The sequence below is a fragment of the Thamnophis elegans genome, chromosome 7 (assembly GCF_009769535.1).
Source record: "Thamnophis elegans isolate rThaEle1 chromosome 7, rThaEle1.pri, whole genome shotgun sequence".
In the NCBI taxonomy this organism is placed as follows: domain Eukaryota; kingdom Metazoa; phylum Chordata; class Lepidosauria; order Squamata; family Colubridae; genus Thamnophis; species Thamnophis elegans.
The window spans coordinates 84,001,934-84,022,025 of NC_045547.1; the positions used below are offsets into that span (position 1 = coordinate 84,001,934).

The following is a 20,092-nucleotide window of genomic DNA, read 5'->3' on the forward strand; positions in this document are numbered from 1 at the left end:
TGCAAACTTTTTAATGTTCAGAGAAGGGCCACTGGCATCATCACAGCCATCATCTCCAGCTTTTCAATGCATCATGTTGAGGTTCATGAAACCCTCTGGAGCATCCCATAATATTCCCTCCCATCTTTGATTCTCATAGCTTGTTTCAGTCAACAAGTCAGCTATCATCATCATTTTCTATTAATGATCCCATAATCCCCTGCAGGGTGGAGTCTGGGCAACTGAATGGATAGCAGAGTGTTTACTGGCCAGATGCCCTTCCTGTCGCCAATGAGGAGTTCTGTTCAGCAGATATATTCTCACTGTGCCCAGAGAGTGAAATATCTGCCTCTACCAAGGATCGAACTCACAGCCTCCTGATTCTGAGGGGAGAGCTCCCCCTCTAGGACACCAGAGCACTCCCAACCAACAAGTCAGCTATCTGGGTACCATAATTTTAATTTTTTTAATTTTTAATAATTGAGATTCATTTTTAACAATTGAGATAACAGCACCCTACGGTCACGTGATCAAGATTGCTGGGCAACTGACTCATACTTATGACCGGTGCAGTATCCTTTTGCGACCTCCTGACGAGCAAAGTCACCGAGGCAGCTGGATTCACTTAACAACCGGGTGACTAACTTATCAACCGCAGTGATTCACTTTACAACCGTGGCAAGCGAGGTCGTAAAACGTGGGCCCTTAACAAATGCTTCCCTTAACCACGGAAATGTTGGGCTCAGTTTTCGGTTGTAATTCGAGGACTACCTGTCACGTAAGGGGAAGGAAAAAAAAATCTTGGGAGTTTTCCATATTATCATCTTCCTTTGTGACCCAAGAACTCGTCGTAATGAAAAACCCCATTTATCGTGGTTTATGGTTAGAAAACGTAAGATCTATATCGTACCGTTTGCGCCCAGGCTCCTGGCCTGGTTCTGGAAGGAGGTTTTGGAGCGGGTGCCGTACTGCCCTGAATAGGGTCCGGCCTGGGGAGGCAATTCGTTCCAGGCCCCGCTCGCCAACGGCTGGACGTGTCCGGAGGTGTCCGCGGGGGGATTCAGGCGGGGAGTCCATCCCAGGTCCAACTCCTGGGCTTCTTCCTTCAGCTTTTCTCCTTCTTTCCCCATTCGCTGGTAGATCCGCCCCGCGCTGTCGTTCAGCAACCTTCTCATCCCCGTGATCTGTTTTTTAATCTCCTGACTTTCGTCGCCTAGAATCAAACAAAACACACGGCTGTAAGTTGGGGAATACGATAACACTGGCTCTTCAGGCAGGCCTCGACTTACAACAGTTCCCTTGGTGTCTGCGCGAAGTTACAACCGGTCTGTTTTTCACACTTAACAACCGTCCCAGCATCCTCAAGGTCACGGGATCAAAATTCAGACGCTTGGGAACCGTCACGTATTTGTGACGGTCGTAGTGTCCCGGGGTCACGTGATCCCCATCTGACACGCAAAGTCAATGGGGAAGCCAGGTCCACTTAACAACTGGGTTACTAACTTTAAAAACTCCAGTGATTCACTTAACGACCTTAACTGGGGCCAGAAAGGTTGTAAAATGGGGCAAAACTTAACAAATGTCTCACTTAGCAACATATATCTGGGGCTCAGTTGTGGTCGTAAGTTGAGAACTTTCTGTGTTTAATACATCTCAAATGGCTTTTTTTAAACTCTATCCCGTAGAAAAAGGGTTTTATATACCTATGAAGGTAGTTGTCGATGTACGACCTGCAAAGGAACCTGGAGTTTCAAGGGTAAGTCATTGGGGTTGTAAGTCAAGGCGTTAGGAGGCCAGACTTGATTTCACAACCGTTTTTACAATGGTTGTAAAGTGGGTCACTGGTTGTAAAGCGAATCGATTTTCATAAATACCTGCCTGTTGCCAAGCATTTAGATTTTGATCACCTGACTGGGGATGTGACAAAGCTCATAATTGTGAAAAATGGCCGCAAGTCACTTTTTTCATTGCCGTCGTAACTTCAAACAGTCATTAAATAAACTGTTGTTAACTGAGGATTAACTCTATATGCCACTGTACACACTGGTAAGAATGTCCTTCACTTACGACCAGTCACCACGAGTGGTTATTTGAAATGACAAAATAGGCGCTTACGACCCCGATTAGAAATTCTGAGGGCCGATCCCTCACGGGAACCTGTTCACATTTTGCGTCACTGGCCCACATTTTACACCAGTTTGCACCGTCCGGCGGTCAGTTGGTCAAGTCGTTTACGCCAAAGTAGGTTTTATTCCTGCTTTCTGGCAGAAAGCACCCATGATCGACAAGGGCTTTGCTTAACGACGGTCTTAAAACTGGATCAGTCGTGTGACAAGCTGCTTAAGAAAGCAGCACAATTTACAATTGTAATTCTGGGCTGAGTTACGGTTGTAAGTCAAGGACTCTGCGAATGCAAATTTCAAAACCTTTCCCTGCCGTTTATTCTCTGCCGTCAAGAAAACCTGATTCATTTCTCTAAAAACCGAACCGACAGAGATCTCTCGGTGCTCGTATTCTAGTTAAAATTAAGAAAATATGGGCATTATTCGGCAGAAGACCCGGCAGTAACTGGGTAGGTAGCAGGGGTCGTACATCAAATGAGGAGGTAAAGCAAATTTAATAGGTGTGTCTGTGTGGGAGGGAGAAAACCACATTTTATTTAATGTCCAGAACACAGCATCCGTCCAAGGCCTTTGATGCATTAAGGTCAAAAAAAAAAAGAGGGAAAAAGCAAGCTACAAAATGGCCCATTTAAAAACAATTACATCCCCGGCTTCATTTAAGTATTAATTTTATTTATGATCCTACTTATTTCATTCTGCGCCTCGGCATGTTTGCAGCCGAGGGTTGCTGTTTTGCCTGCTGGGGCATGGAAACACATTTCATTAGCGGGACGCAAACTCACGAGGAGAAAAACCATCAAGCATTTTAAGCATGAGCGAAAATGGATATTGGAAAACAACCGCCGTCGTTACAAGATGGATTTCCCCCCCTCCCCTCGAAATCTTTCCTCGGTGAAAAACACCCTGCATCAAATCCTATCTCCTCAATCTGATCGACTGTTTTAATGTCTTTCCTTTTTTAGCCTGGTGGCTGCCTCTTGGATCCAGATACGGGGTGGTCCTCGACTTAAGACCAAAATTTGTGTCGCTAAGCGAGACATTTGTTAAGCGAGTCTAGCCCCCATTTTTACAACTCTTCTTGCCACGTTTGTTAAGTGAATCACTGCAGTTGTTAAATGAGTAAACCGGTTGGTAAGTGAATCTGGTTTCCCCCCCTTGACGTTGCTGCTCAGAAGGTCGCAAAAGCGGATCACGTGACCCCGGGGGATGCTAGAAACCGTCGTAAATATGAGACAGTTGCCAAACCTCTGAATCTGGAATCCCGTGACAGACGGGGATGCTGCAACGGTCCTAAGTGCAAAAATCAGGCACAAGTTACTTTTTTCAGTGGTGTCGTCACGTTGAACAGTCCCTAAATGAGCTGCCGTTAAGTTGAGGACTTCCTTAAACATTTTGCAAAGGTAGAAGCAAGAAGGAGAAAAATAAAAGGCTGCTGTTATCCAGAGAAATCCTTTTCTTTTTAAACCAGGGCAGGAACCAACATCTTTCCTCCTGACCTGATTATTATTTTGCCATATATATATATTAGATTTTTACAATCCCTGGTAAGCCCCAATTATGGGAGGAAGCTAACTGCTTCCATCATCTGTCAATCGGCTCGTCACAAGAGTCCATCACGACAGAAACCCAATATTTTTTACTGTTGCCTTTGTTATATTTGTGGTTTTTTTATTTTTATTTGTGCTGATAAATGAAATAAAGGGAGACTAGTATAGATCTATTTCAAGCTATTTAGCTCTCATCAGCTAGCCATACCCTTACTGGGATTTGAACCTGGGCTATATTACATACTAGGCTGACGTCTTAGCCATTAGGCCACAGGCTCTTATCCGTTATCAGCGAAGCCAGGGTGAAAGGTATCTATTAGATTTTTACAACCCCCCGGTATGCCCAAATATGGGAGGAAGATCACTACTTCCATTCTCCGTCCTTTGGCTCGTCACAAGAGACCATCCAGGCAGAAACCCAATATTTTTACTGTTGCCTTTTTGTAACATTTTGTTGTATTTGTGCTGATAAATAAATAAAGGGAGACTAGTATAGATCTATTTGAAGCTATTCAGCTCTCATCAGCTAGCCATACCCTTACTGGGATTTGAACTTGGGCTATATTACATACTAGGCTGACATCTTAGCCATTAGGCCACAGGCTCTTATCCGTTATCAGCGAAGTAAAAATCTAATAGATACCCTGGATCTGGGTTATGTATGTCACCAAGAAAGGACTTAGAAAGGGGGATTCAGCCCTATCCTTGACCCCCCCCCCAAGAGACACACTGGGAGAATCTGGTGGGGGTTTCCCCCCCCGCCCTCCAATAGCTTTCATCTTCAAATTTCCTCTTTCTTTTCTGCACCCCGTGTTAAAAAGCGATTCCCGGATTAGACAACGTGGACGCAAAAAAGCCTCGGCTGCCAACCCGATCAGTTGTGTCAGCAGCAAAGCAAATATTTGCCTTGCTCAGCCTGAAGAGCGAAGAAGAAGAAGAAGACGGAGACTTCGCCGGGATTGCTGAGCCGCCTAAAGAAACACGAGAAGGCTGCCTATCGAGTGGGACAAATCCGACTTCCTCTTTCGTTTCCATTCATGCTGCCTTGGCGCTCCGACAGCTGCTGCCTTCCTCCTCCCTCTGACAGACCATCACCGAACATCTCCTGCGTGAGCAAGGCGCAGGAAATGCTCTTCGAAAGTCCAAATAAATGGGGTTTCTTCGTCCACCTGCCTCTTCACACTCACAGACAGCGGATTTCTCTTGGCGCAACGTAGTATTTAATGAAAAGAAGGCCTGGGGGGGGGGGGGATGCCATGATTACTTGGCATGTGATGAGAACGTGACAGACGAGAAGTAAATATATATTCGCAGCAGGCTATGTCGTTATAGGTAAAACCTCTATGGGGGATTCACAGGGGCTGCATAACTGGATGTCCAGGCGATTGGGATGACCCGATAGCAGTCTTCCAATATTTGAGGGGCTGCCCCAAAGAAGAGGGGGGGTGTCTCCCTATTGTACAAAACCCGTGAAGGCAGGACAAGAAGCAATGGGTGGAAACTAATCCAGGAGAGAAGCAACTTGGAATTAAGGAGAAACTTCCTAACAATGAGGACATTCACTGCTTGCCTCCAGAAGTTGTGGGTGCTCCATCACTGGAGGCTTTTAAGAAGAGCCTGGACAGTCACTTGTCTGAAATGGGGTAGGGTGTCCTGCTTGAGCAGGGGGTTGGACTAGAAGACCTCCAAGGTCCCTTCCAACTCTGTTATTCTGTTATGCTGTTTTCTTTCCTTCCTTTCCTCCTCCCTCCCTTCCTTCTCCATCCCTGAAGGTTTTTTAGAAGAGACTGGATAGTCAATTGTTTGGAATGGTGTAGGGTCTCCTGCTTGAACAGAGGGTTGGACTAGAAGACCTCCAAGGTCCCTTCCAACTCTGTTATTCTGTTATGCTGTTTTCCTTCCTTCCTTCCTTCCTTCTTTCTTTCCTTCCTTCCTTTCCTCCTCCCTCCCTCCTTCTTCATCACTGGAGGCTTTTAAGAAGAGCCTGGACAGCCACTTGTCTGAAATGGTAGAGGGTCTCCTGCTTGAGGCGGGGTTGGACTAGAAGACCTCCAAGGTCCCTTCCAACTCTGTTATACCGTTTTTCCTTCCTTCCTTCCTTCCTTCCTTCCTTCCTTCCTTCCTTCCTTCCTTCATTCATTCATTCATTCATTCATTCATTCTCCATCACTGGAGCCTTTTAAGAAGAGACTGAACAGTCACTGAAATGTTTTCTGTTTGAGCAGGGTTGGACTAGAAGACCTCCAAGGTCCCTTTCAACTTTCTTACTCTGTTATGTTGTATTCCTTCCTTCCTTCCTTCCTTCCTTCCTTCCTTCTCCATCACTGCCTTCCTTCCTTCTCCATCACTGCCTTCCTTCCTTCCTTCCTTCTTTCCTTCCTTCCTTCTCCATCACTGGAGGCTTTTAAGAAGAGCCTGGACAGTCACTTGTCTGAAATGGTAGAGGGTCTCCTGCTTGAGCAGGGGGTTGGACTAGAAGACCTCCAAGGTCCCTTCCAACTCTGTTATTCTGTTCTAGCAAACTCATGCTGGGGAGTCTCTTGCAATTTTGGAAATAACCGCTTTAAACCTGAACGGTGCACCTTTATTTGCTTGGCTTATTCCGATGTGTTTATTGCCATATTGATAGTCTATCAACCCCAGAGGGATAATCAATTAATAATGGCCTATCGACACAATGCAAAACCTACTCGGACAGTGATTTGGGTAACCATGGACTATGCCGGCAGTCCTTGCCTTACGGCCACAGCCGAGTTTCCATTGCTAAGCAAGACGGCTGTTGTGGGTTTTCATGATCTTTCTTGCCACTCTCAAGTGAATCACGGCAGTTGTTCAGTCAGTAACAAGTCAGTAAGTGAATCTCAGTTCCTCACTGACCTGGCTTATGCAAATGTGACTGCGTGACCCGTCATAAATATGAGTCAGTTGCCAAGAGTCTGAATTTTGATCGCCTAGCCATGGGGAAGCTTGAATCGTCCGAAGTGTGAAAAATGGCCACAAGTCACTTTTTTTTCAGTGCCGTTGTGAACTTCTAACGGCCACTAAATGAACTGTTGTAAGTTGAGGACTACCTGTAATAAAGGCGGGGCAAAAATGCAATGAATAAATATTCCGCTACAGTTTGAAAGCGAAGTGTGTTTTAAGAGACGGCGGCTTCCCTTGCAGATTTAAACACCCAAGAACAGTTTCCAAAGAATTAGGAAGTGACGAATGGGAATCACAGAAGCCCCAGAGAAAAAGGGAAGGCTGATTCAAAGAGTCACGCTGGCTCGCTCTTTAGGCTGTCTGGAAAAAAGTGTCACTAGGTTTTGGAAAGAAAAAACAGGCATCGCATTAAAAGGAGGCAGGAGAAAATAAAGGTGGAAATAGAATTAATAATTGTGCAGATCGCCTGGCTGGTGTGGTTTTCAAGGGGGAAAGAAGAGGAGGGTCAATCTATTCTCCGGATCGCCAGAAGGCAGGACCTAAGGTTTGTTGGTTTCTGTTCTGACCCCCCCTCGTCCCACACCAACACACACTCTGAGCCAAAGTTACGGCATTTAATTAACAGACAGACAGGTCCTTGGCAGCAAACCAGAACAGATAAGCCCTGGCAGCAATCCAGCATGCTAAGCTCACAATAATGTTCTCCAACATTAGTTCCTGCGTTGACTTCTGAAAGAGGGGCGTGTGCACAAGCAGTCCTTTTTATAGTCTGGAGAGGAACCTAATGACCACCAGCTGAGTGCAATTACCTCCTGTAACTGCACAACTGTTCCTGACGCCTATTAGTTCTTTGGTGCCGGGCATCCAGGAACAGCTCACTGCTGACATCCGGATCACACTCCCTTGTCTCCTCCCCACTGGTCCAAGGCTCAGGCGCCTCATGGTGGCCAACCAGCCTCTCTGTGCCCTGCTCAGAGTCGGAACCCTGTCCAGGGTCCTCCACATCCTCCAGAGCCGACTCATAGGGCCCCTCGCTCTCGGAGTCTGGTGGCAGCTCCAACAGCTCCTGCTGGGCCCCAACAGGAGAGCAGCAATCTGGGATTAAGGAGAAATTTCCTAACAGTTTCTCCTTAATTCCAATGAGGACAATTAACAGTGAGGATAATCAGCCAGAGGAACAGCTTGCCACCAGAAGTACGTATTCCATCACTGGAGGCTTTTAAGAAGAGATTGGACAGCCGTTTGTCTGAAATGGGAGAGGGTCTCCTGCCTGAGCAAGGGGTTGGACTGGAAGACCTCCAAGGTCCCTTCCAGCTCTGTTAGTGAGTCGTTTCGTGTTGTCTATCATTAAGCTAGGGTTTATATTCTTAAATAGGTGCCTTCTGGGACAGAACACAAGGAAGCATTAGAGCTTGCAAACTTAAAACTAGCACCACAAATGTTTAACGATTTATGCAACTCTGATGTACAATGAAACGTGTGTGCCTGGGACATAAAAGCGGCTGAACTCTTGTTTGGATTGTGGACACTGGCTTATTCCAAATATAACAAATGAGTATGGAAAATCTACACCGAACATAATAAAGTTAGAACGTGGCACCTATAATGCAAGCAGACCAGCATTGCTGTGACAAGTAGGACCAATTTTTCCCATCAATATACCACTGCTGTTTATTGCATTCAGAACAGAACAGAGCAGGAAGGGATCTTGGAGGTCTTCTAGTCCAACCCCTTGTTCAGGCAGGAGACCCTATCCCATTTCAGACAACTGGCTGTCCAATATCTTCTTAAAAGCCTCCAGTAATGGAGAAGGCAGGAAGGAAGGAAGGAAGGAAGGAAGGAAGGAAGGAAGGGAGAAAGGAAGGAAGGAAGGAAGGGAGGGAGGGAGGGAGGGAGGGAGGAAGGAAGGAACAGTGTAGCAGAACTGGAAGGACCCTTGGAGGTCTTCTAGTCCAACCCCTGACAGGATCTTGGGCCAAATGCCCCACAAACAGAACTATGGATCTGGGAACCCAACAATTCAGTTAAGCGACTAAGAGAAATCCTCTCTACCAAAAGCAGAGATTAGTCATTCAAAAGTGTGGCTGCCATTGTTGCTTTGCAGTTAAGTCAGAGAAATTCTGCCCTCCTTCACCTCCGAGTATCTTTTGCACATCCGATCCAATCAAGGAGCTGTGCCAAAAAAGCTTATGAGTCAACTCCGATTCTAAAGAACAAGAGTCATGCTTGGAAGAAAAATGCAGAAGGTTTTTTCCAAGCGTCCCGTCCCCTCCCTCTTCTCATCTTCTGGGCAGGGCAGGGCAGGATTCGAAAAGACGTAAACGGCAAGGGAATCTTCCCAACTCTTTAGAAGATGGGTCGCTTCTCAAAGCCAGCTTAGTTCCATGTTCTAACAGCTCAGGCCGTTATTACAACAGCAACAGCAAATAACATCACAAATGCTGATTTCCCTGTCCTGCGACCGTGTAAGGACAGACGGGGAGAAAGCTAACCACCAGATTGCAAGGATACAAGCAAGAGGTCGAGCGAGGAGACCAGAACTCATTGCTAGCCTCACCCTGTAATGAACAAGGAAATACATTCCATTTTGCAGCTATTCAGATTGTTGGACGAGCAGGGACAAAATCAGCCAGGGAAGTGAACGAAGCCTGGGAACAGGAGTGCTGATTTACCAACAGCTTACCAAGTACTTAGGAGGCGACGGCTGGGCAGCGCAAGCAAACGACTTAAAAGCCAGCCATCAACACCCCAGTCAACAACTAAAAAGCCACACGCAACCAGGCACCACATAAATACTACTACTAGAATAGTCCAAAGCACACAGTCCGCTAGAGAGAAGCTCCCCGAGGATGGGCTCCAGCACGAGTCCGAAAGCACGGGAGACAAAACCTCCCGTCCCGGTGGCCGACCCAGATCGTATCCAGCAAAACAAAGCTGGTTTGTTCCAGACAACGATTGAAACATGGTTTGTTCTTGCACCAGCGATTGTGGAAGAAGTGAAGAGCAGCAGAAACATCTTTTGAAAGAGCAGCAATTTCAGCACCGCTGAACATCAGCCGGTCCAGAATCATTTTAGTGGAATTAAATTAATTATCCCGGGACACGTAAACTATTCACGCTTAAGATCTATTGAAATTACATTTAGTTCTCAACTCACTAATCCACCCGTTCAGTGACTGTCCGAAGTCACAACAGCCCTGAAAATGTTGGGCTCAACGGAGACCAAGATTGATGTTGCCAAGCGAGTCCGTGGTTAAGTGAGTTTTGTTCCGTTTTACGACCTCTCCTGCCGCCGTTGTTAAGTGAATCGCTGCAGGTTGTTAAACAAGCAACCCAGTTGTTAAGTGAATCCAGCTTCCCTGTTGACTTTGCTCGTCAGAAGGTCATATAAAGGGGTCGCGTGACCCCGGGACCGTCATAATTGTGAGTCAATTGCCAAGCGTCCAAATTTTGATTATGTGACCGCGGGGATACTGCAACGGTCGTAAGTGTGAAAAATGATTCTAAAGGGTTTTTTTTCCCCAGCACCGTTGTAACTTTGAATGGTCATTAAATAAACTGTTGTGAGCACCTGTCAGTCAACGCTGTCTTTGATTAGACAAATATGGTATGCCCACTCTAGATCAGTGTTTCTCAACCTTGGCGACTTTAAGTCCCGTGGACTTCAACTCCCAGAATCCCCCAGCCAGCACAGCTGTGCTGGCTGGGGGATTCTGGGAGTTGAAGTCCACGGGACTTAAAGTCGCCAAGGTTGAGAAACACTGCTCTAGATATCTTTTTTTTCTTCTTCTGAGGACGGCTAAAACTATCACAATATTCTTTGAGGCTTCCACTTTCTCTCCTTCGTGACTAGCGAAATGCCAGCGGATTTAACAGGGCTGATTTCCAAATTGATCCGTCGGAAATTAAGCAAGAGTTGTTTTATAAAGCCCTGGTTTGTTTTATATACACGCCTTCTCTGTTAAGAGAAAACAAAATCATGGAACGGCAAAGTCCAAATGATCAAGGGAAAAAAAGGTTGTAAAACGCACAAGATACCTGTGCTGGAGCATACCTGGCTCCCATTTTATATCCGTAATAAAAGTATATTTTTCAGCAGCTTCTTGAAATAAAATGCCCACCGAAGGCGGCTCGCTGCCTTCTAGCACCGTATTTCACAAAACCCTAAAACTTTTCACTGTTAATGACGCAGATCTCGCACAATTTGTATACCTAATGATTTCCCCGCGTGAACCTTCCAAAAGCAGACTCGGAATCCAAGTTAAGAACCACTGTAAAATAACATTTGCAAGAAGTCCTTGAGCCCAAACTTTCTTTTGCTAAGCAAAACCTTCATTAAAAGTATCCTCCCCCCATTTTACGACCTTTCTTGCCACAGTTGTTAAATGAATCGTCGCAGTTGTTAAGCTGGCAACCCGTTTGTTAAGCAAATTTGTTAGAAGGTGACAAAAGGGGGATCGCGTGACCCCCAAGAACATGGCAACCGTCATAAATACGAGCCTGTTGCCAAGCAGATGAATCTTGATTACTGTAAGGATGCTGCGACGGTCATAACAGTGTGAAAACCGGTCGTAAGTCACTTTTTCCCCCAGTGTCGTTGTAACTTCCAACAGTTGCTAAACAAATGGTTGTATGTTGAGGACGCCCTGATAACGCTGCAGTTGGCCTACCCTGGGGGGTTGTTGTAAGACAGCATTTCTCAACTTTGACAAGTTGAACATGGCTGGGGAAATTCTGGCAATTGAAGTCCACGCGGCTTAAAATTCCCCAAGGTTGCAAGCGTCCAAATTTCATTCACGCGACCGTGGGCATCCTGTAACCGTCGCAAGTATGAAAAACGGTCACAAGTCCGCTGTAAGTTCGAACGGTCACTAAATGAACCGTCGCGAGTCCATTTTACCCGTATGAGAAAGGGCTGTGTCTTTTCTATGCTGGTGAAAAGTAACGCAGAAGGAAAAAACAAAAGTGCATTGATTTTTTCCCCCCAGGCCTGTAAAGTCTATTTTGGCATTATTGAAGGCTAGAATATAATAGCTATTTCATAAATTAAAATGAGGAGATATCCTGTTACAGCAATACGTTCGGCGTTAACCATTTAATATAATATTATTTTTCGAAGCGGATGTAATGCCTCCTTTGAGACCAGCGGATAATGGAGATAAAACCGTTGTAGGGATTGATAATTGGCCACACAGACTCCGTAAAATAAAGAGACATCTGTTCCTGGATGTAGAAAATCGATGGGGGGGGGGGGAAATATCCCGACAAAATATATTAACAGGTAGGGAGACAAAGGTGTGTAAGATTTCCCTGTTGTAACATACGGGTGTGAAACCTGGACCATCAGAAAGTCTCAGGAAAAAAACAAATTAATGGCGCTGAATTGTGGTGTTTGAGAGAGGTTTTTCCTCAACTTACTCAGCCATTGTGGTGAGACATTTGTTAAGTGAGTTTTTGTTAAGTTGTCAAGTTAGTAACCTGGTTGTTAAGTTAACAAATTAAGTCTTAACAACCTTAACACTTAACAACCAGGTTACTAACTTAACAACTTGCCAACGGTGGCAAGAAATAATGGAGCAAAACTCATGTAATTCTCAAAACTCTCTCTCAGCAACATGAATTTTGGGCTCAACTGCGGTTGTAAGTCAAGGATCACCCATATAATATGTCTAATATTTTTCTTTGCCCCTGCCAGACAGCTGACCAAATTTAATTTTTTGCTGCAAGGGAGATAAGCAGCAGTGGGGGAAAAACAATGCATGGAGACAACACATGAATCCCTTCGACGGCCGTGGCAGGAATCAAACCACGAGCGGCTTCTTGGAAACCGAATTCCTGTTCTCCAGATGTCAAAGACGTAATACCCCCCAATTACACCGACTTCTGCTAAATATGCAAAATAAATCTGGGTTAAGCAAAAGGCTGCACAATGCACACTCAGCGTTGGTTGCATTGGGTTTTCTGGGTGAGCGACAATTAGCACCATTTGCATCTTACGTTCAAATAATATATTTTTTTTAGCAAATGTTAATAAAAGGTATGCTGTCAAACTGCAGAAACAACGACAACAACAACATTACTGCTTCCTGCAATAACACCAACGGAGCTGCAAAAAACTGCGCTACTCGGAACATCGTATGTTTTAAGAAGGTCCTTGGTTGATACCCAGGACGCTGGCAGCAAACCGTATCCACCATTAGCACCAGTCACTGGTATTTGTGACGCATTTTTGAATGTTCAGTTGACTTGAGTTTCATGTTTAATGAATGAAAGAGATAATAATAATAGTCGTGTATTTTAAGAAGGTCCTTGGTTGATACCTAGGACGCTGGCAGAAACCCCTATCAAGCATCAGCGCCAGTCAATGGGATTTGTGACACATCTTTAAATATTCAGTTGACTGAGTTTCACATTTATCAAATAGAAGAAATAATAATAATAGACTAATTGACTAATATTGACTATTAATTTAATAATTTAATATTAATTTAATATATTTAAATTGACTACTAATTGACTAATATTGACTAATTGACTAATAATTAAGTTGATACCTAGGACGCTGGCAGCAAACCGTATCAACCATTAGCACCAGTCACTGGTATTTGTGACGCATCTTTAAATGTTCAGTTCACTGAGTTTCATGTTTAATGAATGAAAGAGATAATAATAATAGTCGTGTATTTTAAGAAGGTCCTTGGTTGATGCCTAGGACGCTGGCAGCAAACCGTATCAACCATTAGCACCAGTCAATCGGATTTGTGACACATCTTTAAATGTTCAGTTGACTTAAGTTTCACGTTTATCAAATAGAAGAAATAATAATAACACCAAGCCTTTGGAAAGGACTGGCTATCGGAAGAGGTGGGAATGCTTCCAATTGTGCAATCTCTCTCTCTCTCTCTCTCTCTCTCTCTCTCTCTCTCTCTCTCTCTCTCTCTCTCTCTCTCTCACACACACACACACACACACACACACACACACACACACACACACACACAGACATGTCGTTCGTTCCAATGTCATGTCTGGAAATGAAGCCGCCGTGAAAACCTACCTAGATAAAGTGGTGGTGCTTCTTTGGCATTCCCGTTCACATCGTTGCTGTAGTCGGAGACCTTGTAAACCTCTGGGGGATAATCTGGAATTCCAGAAAGAAATGAAAGAAATCAGAAAGTGAAGGGGAGCGAAGGGCGCGGGAAAGAAAATGGACATTGAGCTCAGGACGGGATAGCTCTCTCATGAAGGCATCTTCGATGTATCTGATGCAAATTGGAGGAGCTCATCGAAGCAGTTCGGATTAGAAATAGAAACACAGGGAGTCCTTGACTTACAACAGTTCACTTAGTGGCCGTTCAAAGTTACGACGGCATCGGAAAAAACGACGAACATTTTTCACACTTATGACCATTGCAACAACCCCGTGATCAGCTGAACAAAGTTGAGGCGCTTGGCTACTGACTCATACTTATGACCGTTGCGGTGTCCAGGGGGATCACATGATCCCCTTTTGCGACCTTCTGACAAGCCAAGTCAAGAGGGAAGCCGGACTCACTTAATGACAGTGCTGCCACCTTAACAACTGCCGGGATTCACTTAACGACGGTGGCAAGAATGATCGTAAAATGGGGCAAAACTCACTCAACAAATGTCTCGCTTAGCAATGGAAACTTTGGGCTCGGTTGCAGTCATAAGTCGAGTCGACCTGTATCACATAACCTAGAGGTGTATTTTATTTGATGCAAGTCAAATACGGTGGCAGTTTTCCTTAAAAATAAAAATAATATTCTGACTCAAAATATCCCACGCATCTCTGCGTTAAAAACTGTGATGGGCCCCCCGCAACCTCTGGTGGCAAGCTGTTCCGCTGATTAATTGTTCTCGTTTTTAGGAAATTTCTCCTTCCTTCTAGATTCGTTTCCACCCGTTGCTTCTCCTCCTGCCCTTGGGGGGGTGGGGTGGCTTGGGGAATAGCTTGACTGCCTCTTCTTCGGTGCAGCCCCTGAGATATTGGAAGCCTGCTCTCCCGTCTCCCCTGGTCCTTCTTTTCATCCCAGTTCCCGCAAGCATCCTTCGTGTGAAAACTTTGCGGTGCTTATAAAAACCCGCAGAGTTCTGCAGATCTCTCTCTTTGCGATAAAAACTCAGTGGGAATCCCAAGGAATCTCTTTTTTAAATTTGGGAAGGCTGCCAAAGAGCCTTAAAGAGGGGGGGGCGCAGCTCATCAGTGGAAACGAAGAGCAATCTCAAATAAAACCCCACCCAGAAGGGCAGAGTCAAGCCTTCCTTCCCACCTAAAGAAAATTGCTCAGGTTATTGTTAATTAAATGGGATAATTAACACCGACACGCACTATGGAGACGAAGGAGAATTATGGCCAGGCATAATTTCCCTCCTTTGGAGTTTCGTTTCCGGCGGCAGGAGTTATGTGAAACTTTCAGCGTTTTTAAAAGGTGTTTTCTAAATCCTATCTGGTCCACCTGCCGGAAGTCCAACCGCATTGCAGAATTATAAAACATTTTAAGACAAGAGAATTTGCAGAATAATATTTTAAAATAAAAGGGACATCGGGCAGCAGCTCTCATTGGGTAAGTTACAGGGTTAGCAGGTCAGAGAAGAAAATTAAAATCCTATTTCCTGAGACTCTCCATGTCTGTCAAAACCCCCATGCTTCTCTAGGAATCTGTCTTAGGGAGCAAAGGTAGTCCCCGACTTACAACGGTTCGTTTAGCGACCGTTGTTTCAAAGTTACGACGGCACTAAAAAAAAGCGACATGATCGTTTTTTCACAATTACGACTGGTGCAGTATCTCTATGGTCCCCTGATCAGAATCCAGAGGCTTGGCCCTGACTCATATTTACGACGATTGCAGTGTCCTACGGGGGGGGTGGGCGTTGTCACATGATCCCCTTTTGCGACCTTCCAAGCCAGATTCACTTAACAACCGTGTGATGAACTTAAGAGCGGCAGTGGTTCTCTGAGGAAACACGGCGTGAAAATAGCAATAACAATAGCAGTTAGACTTGTATACCGCTTCATAGGGCTTTCAGCCCTCTCTAAGCGGTTTACAGAGTCAGCATATTGCCCCCAACAACAATCTGGGTCCTCATTTCACCCACCTCGGAAGGATGGAAGGCTGAGTCAACCCTGAGCCGGTGAGATTTGAACAGCCGAACTGCAGATAGCAGTCAGCTGAAGTGGCTTGCAGTGCTGCATCCTAACCACTGCGCCACCTTGGCTCTTAAAAGTTGTAAAATGGGCCAAAATGCCCTTAACACATTTCTCACTTAGCAGCATAAATTGTGGCCGTAAGCTGAGGACCACCTGCCCCGCCTTCTGGAAAACACACGTTTCGCTTTTATTTGAATGGGGTTATACGGCATTGAGTATTCCCACTCAGCCCCCTTGCAAATTGCCCTCCAAGCAGGAGAAAGGAGGGCCTTAAATGAGAACGAACTGAGTTAGGGTTGAACTAGCGCCCTTCCCCTTCAGGTAGTCCTCCCTTTAGGGCCACAATCAGGTCTGGGACTTCCCTCGTTAAGCCATGCGGCCGGTAAGTGAGTTGCTCCCAGTCTTACAAATGTTTTGCTCTGGTCGTTAAACAACCCCCCCCAAGTGCATCTGGATTTTCCCATGGATTTTGCAAGCGCCTGAATTTCCATCCCACGACGGCATAAATGCTACAGAGGTTGTAAGTGCAAGGACCAGTTGTAAGTCCCTTTGCTCAGTGTACTTCTGAAGCATCGCTAAAGGAGTAGCCGTAAGCCGAGGACTCACTGCATGGACGCGGAGGATGTGATGCTACTCAGGATGTCATCCTTCCCCTTCTATCCACAGGGGAAGCCACAGAAGCCACCGTAACGTGTGTGTCTGAACTCCTGCCTCTTTCTAACATTGTTCCGTCTCATCGTCACAACTCCCACCCCGGCATTTTTGACGCACAAACACCGTCGCAACTTAAAAGCGCCAGGTTGGCAGTTAGTGGTCAAATCTCTTCTAACTCTCTCTCTGAATCTTCCAGGAATGGTCATTGCCCCACCCCGCGTCAAAATAAACAATACGGGTGGTCCTCCACTTACGGCCACGATGGAGCCCCAACGTTTCTGCGGTTAAGCGAGACGTTGGTTCAGTGAGTTTTGCTCTGTTTTACAGCAGGAAAAGTCGTAAGACAGGGCAAAACTCACTTAACAACTGTCTCGCTCGGCCACACAAATTTCGGGCGCCCTTGTGGCTGTAAACCGAGGGGCTACGTGCGTCATTGTTTCGTACATTTGAAGCCAAAAAAAAACCCGTCTCTTGTCATGAGACGTCAGATTATTCCCAGGAACGGACGCGTGCAAAAATAATAAAAAACAAAGGCAGCATTTCAGGTTGGTTCAGGATGCGCATCAGAACATCAGCCGAGAGCCTGTTTGTTTATTTACCATCCCAGACACTCACTCTCCCTCCACGAGCCTTCGGAAACAATGTGGCCGCTTCATTTAAGGCTGCAGCTATGCGCGCCACACACTCCCTGTGATTTATGAGTCAGTCAGTGAGTAGTAGAGTTTATTTTTCAGGGATACTACAGCTCAGGGCCTGGAGAGCCATGCGCCTCTCTTGCAAGTGACAGCAAGCAAGGACGGCCTCAGAGACTCTGGTTGTGGGTCAAGGAGGAAGGCCTCTGCTGTGGAAATGCTCCCTAACGCACCGTGATGGGGAAAATAAATGCTCCTTTGTGCAAAGGATGGGATAGGATAGGACGTGGTAGGACAGGACAGAATAAAATGTGGAATAGAATAGAATAAGGAATAGGAGTAGAAAATAATGGAAAACAGAATAATGGATAGGACAGGACAGAATAGAATAACTTGATTGATTGATTGATTTAATTTGTATGCCGCCCACTCTCAAAAGAGACTCAGGGCGGCTTACAATAAAAAAAACAACTTTATTGTCACTTTAAAAGTACAGTAATCGGCATACATTAAAACGAAATTTCCTTGCATGCAGCTCTCAAGGGTCACCCCCAGTGGGGGGGGGGGGTGTTTCCTACCAGTTTGGCTCCGTTTGGCCAAACTGGTAACCTGTTACGTGCCTGGATTGGTTCTCCGGGCGGTGCCTATCTTGTTTTTGGTTTCTGCGCATGGACAGAAGCATTTTTATACTACTGCCCATGCGCATGTGCGTGCTACAGTACGACCACGAGAGAACCTGCAGTAGCGGCTGCCGGAACCCATCGCTGGTCACCACCTCCAACATGCACCACATAAGTGAACACGACACAAAATAAATACAAAATTATGCATATATCCACATATATTATATGGCACAGAAAAGCAAGAGGAGGAAGGGAAGAGGAGAGCATGAAGGAACAGCCCAGGATGTCAAATGTGTGCATCGCGCACATTTTCAAAGCGTTGTATTTTTTTTTTAAACCCAGCTAAGCTTCCACTCGGTTTCAGTTTCAAAAGGGATTTTCACTCAGATTATGACAAAACAGGAACGTTTGCAGGAAATGTAAAAAGCAAGATGAAATGCTAGATGGAGGTAAATTATTTTAATTCAAGCCATTATTATTTTTTTCCTTACTGAGAATTGATTCCTTGGGATTCCTTACATGATAGGAATTTAAAGGATCATGTGCATATTACATCCTATATAATCCCAGCACTTTCTCTGTACAGGCAGGCCCTGGAGTTGAAGGAGTTCATTTCGTGGCCGTTCAAAGTTACATCATCACTGTAAAAAGGGGCTTAGGGCCATTGTTCACACTTACGACCAAAATTCAGATGCAACTGACTCATATTTACGACGGTCACAATGTCCCCAGGGTTACGTGAACCCTTTTGCTGACGAGGAAAGTCAACGAGGAAGCCAACCGTGTAACTAACTTAATAACTCTAGGGATTCACTAAGCAGCTGTGGCAAGTAAGGTTGTAAAAAACGGGGCAAAACCCACTTAAACAAATGTCTCGCTTAGCAACATACATTTTGGGTCTGAATTGCGGTGGCAAGTTGAATCTGTATATTACCTGGCCTTCCTAAATCTACCTTTAACTCGCACGGCTACTTCATTTAAAAGTTGTGAAGGGAAACAGAAAGTTCAGAAATAAATTAACCCTGCTTTCCTTCCCGGAAAATTTTCAGTGTCATTTCTAGATTGTTAATACCCAACAACGTAGCCATTGTGTTATAAACGCAGGCTTAAGACTTTAAAAAACAATAACAACAATATTTTGGGTGATTTTTGATTCCCAACAATAATGTTCTTTTTTTCCCCCCTTCCCTTCTTCATTTGGTATTATCTTGTCCACAGTTTTCCACTCTGTGAAATATTTCCAAGAAAGAACCCAGGCCTATTAAGTGTGAGTAACAATAATCAGAATAACCATGCTGTGATAGTGAGATTAAACTCACAATTGCCTGCCTTGAACTTAGCATTCAGGCCACACCCGCAGTTCCTGGAGATAGTTGTCTGAAAGCCAGGTTTTAAAGTCAAATTAAACTGAGGATCAACCAACACCCCCCCCCCTTTCCAATAAGAACACCTGTTATACAACACAGGAAAAGAAGGGAGCCAGAGATGCCTGGAGCTTTTTATATATCTCTATTTCCCTTCTGGAGAGCCGACTCAGTTTAGTTTATTGACTCCTCTTCGACCCCCCCCCCCAGGGCCAAACAGCAACTATTTCAATGGCCCACCTCCCCAAATTAATTCTGCGCTTTGCAGGGCGATGCTGACCCTGTCCTAAGCCTTGGTGGGAGAGGAGGAGGAGGAGGAGGAAGGAGGGCACCGGGATCTGATTGAGATCCTTCCAGGGGAGCAGCAGATCTTCAAAAGAAAAGGGTGGGTTGGGGAAGGGGAGGGAGAAATGGGGAGAGACCCCCATTTCACCGCCTTTGAAACTTTAGGGTGCGCATCTCTTGGGGGGGACGGGAGGGAAAGGGGAGCTGCTGGAGCCCTGTCCAAATTCACCCACCCTTTGGGGAGAATTGGCAGGAGGAGAGGCAGCCTCGGGGGACCCCACCCTTAACCCTGGAGCCCCCTTCCTCCCCCCTCCTCCCCCTCCCTCCCTCCCTCCCTCCCTCCCTCGGGGCCAGGACTCACCTGGATGGATGAGTTTGAAGCTCTGCGATTTCCTGCTGCGCTTCCTGGCCGAGAACTCCATGGCGCGCCGGAGGAGGAGAAGGAAGGAAGGGAGGAAGGAAGAAAGGGAGGGAGGGAGGCAGGCAGGAGGCTCAGAAGGGTCTCGGGAGGGAGCCACCAGGACCGGGCACCGCCGCCGAGCCAGGCGGGGCTCTCATCGGCCCCTGGCGGGCAACGGGCCGAGGCGCCCCGGGGCTTCTGCCCTGCGCCCCCCGCCGGCAACTTGGCTCGGGACTTTTCCTCAGCGGCGCTTCGCCCGCCCTGGCATCCAGCCCAAACTTTGGCCCGGGGCGATGCTGCGGGAGCCTCTCGCCCTGCTCTCGGGCCTGGGCGGGCAGCGGCGGAGAAGGGCAGCGCTCGGTTGGGCTTCGGAGAGGCGAGGCTGGCC

The 20,092-nt window shown here is 46.1% G+C and overlaps 1 protein-coding gene across 4 annotated transcripts in view; it reads right to left on the reverse strand.

Annotated features, from left to right (window-relative positions):
- The window catches only part of BEND7 (BEN domain containing 7), a 39,607-nt gene that overhangs the window by 19,473 nt on the left and 42 nt on the right, over nt 1-20,092 (reverse strand). For 3 of the 4 annotated variants that reach the window (XM_032221464.1, XM_032221465.1, XM_032221463.1), the window contains exons 1-3: nt 19,666-20,092; nt 13,632-13,715; nt 890-1,192 (exon numbers count right to left, since the gene is read on the reverse strand). The exon at nt 19,666-20,092 is cut by the window's right edge. In XM_032221464.1, coding sequence (XP_032077355.1) covers nt 890-1,192; nt 13,632-13,715; nt 19,666-19,726 — 448 coding nt within the window. In that variant the 5' untranslated portion in view covers nt 19,727-20,092. The remainder of the gene's footprint in view (nt 1-889; nt 1,193-13,631; nt 13,716-19,665) is intronic. The other variant, XM_032221466.1, reaches the window with a different exon arrangement.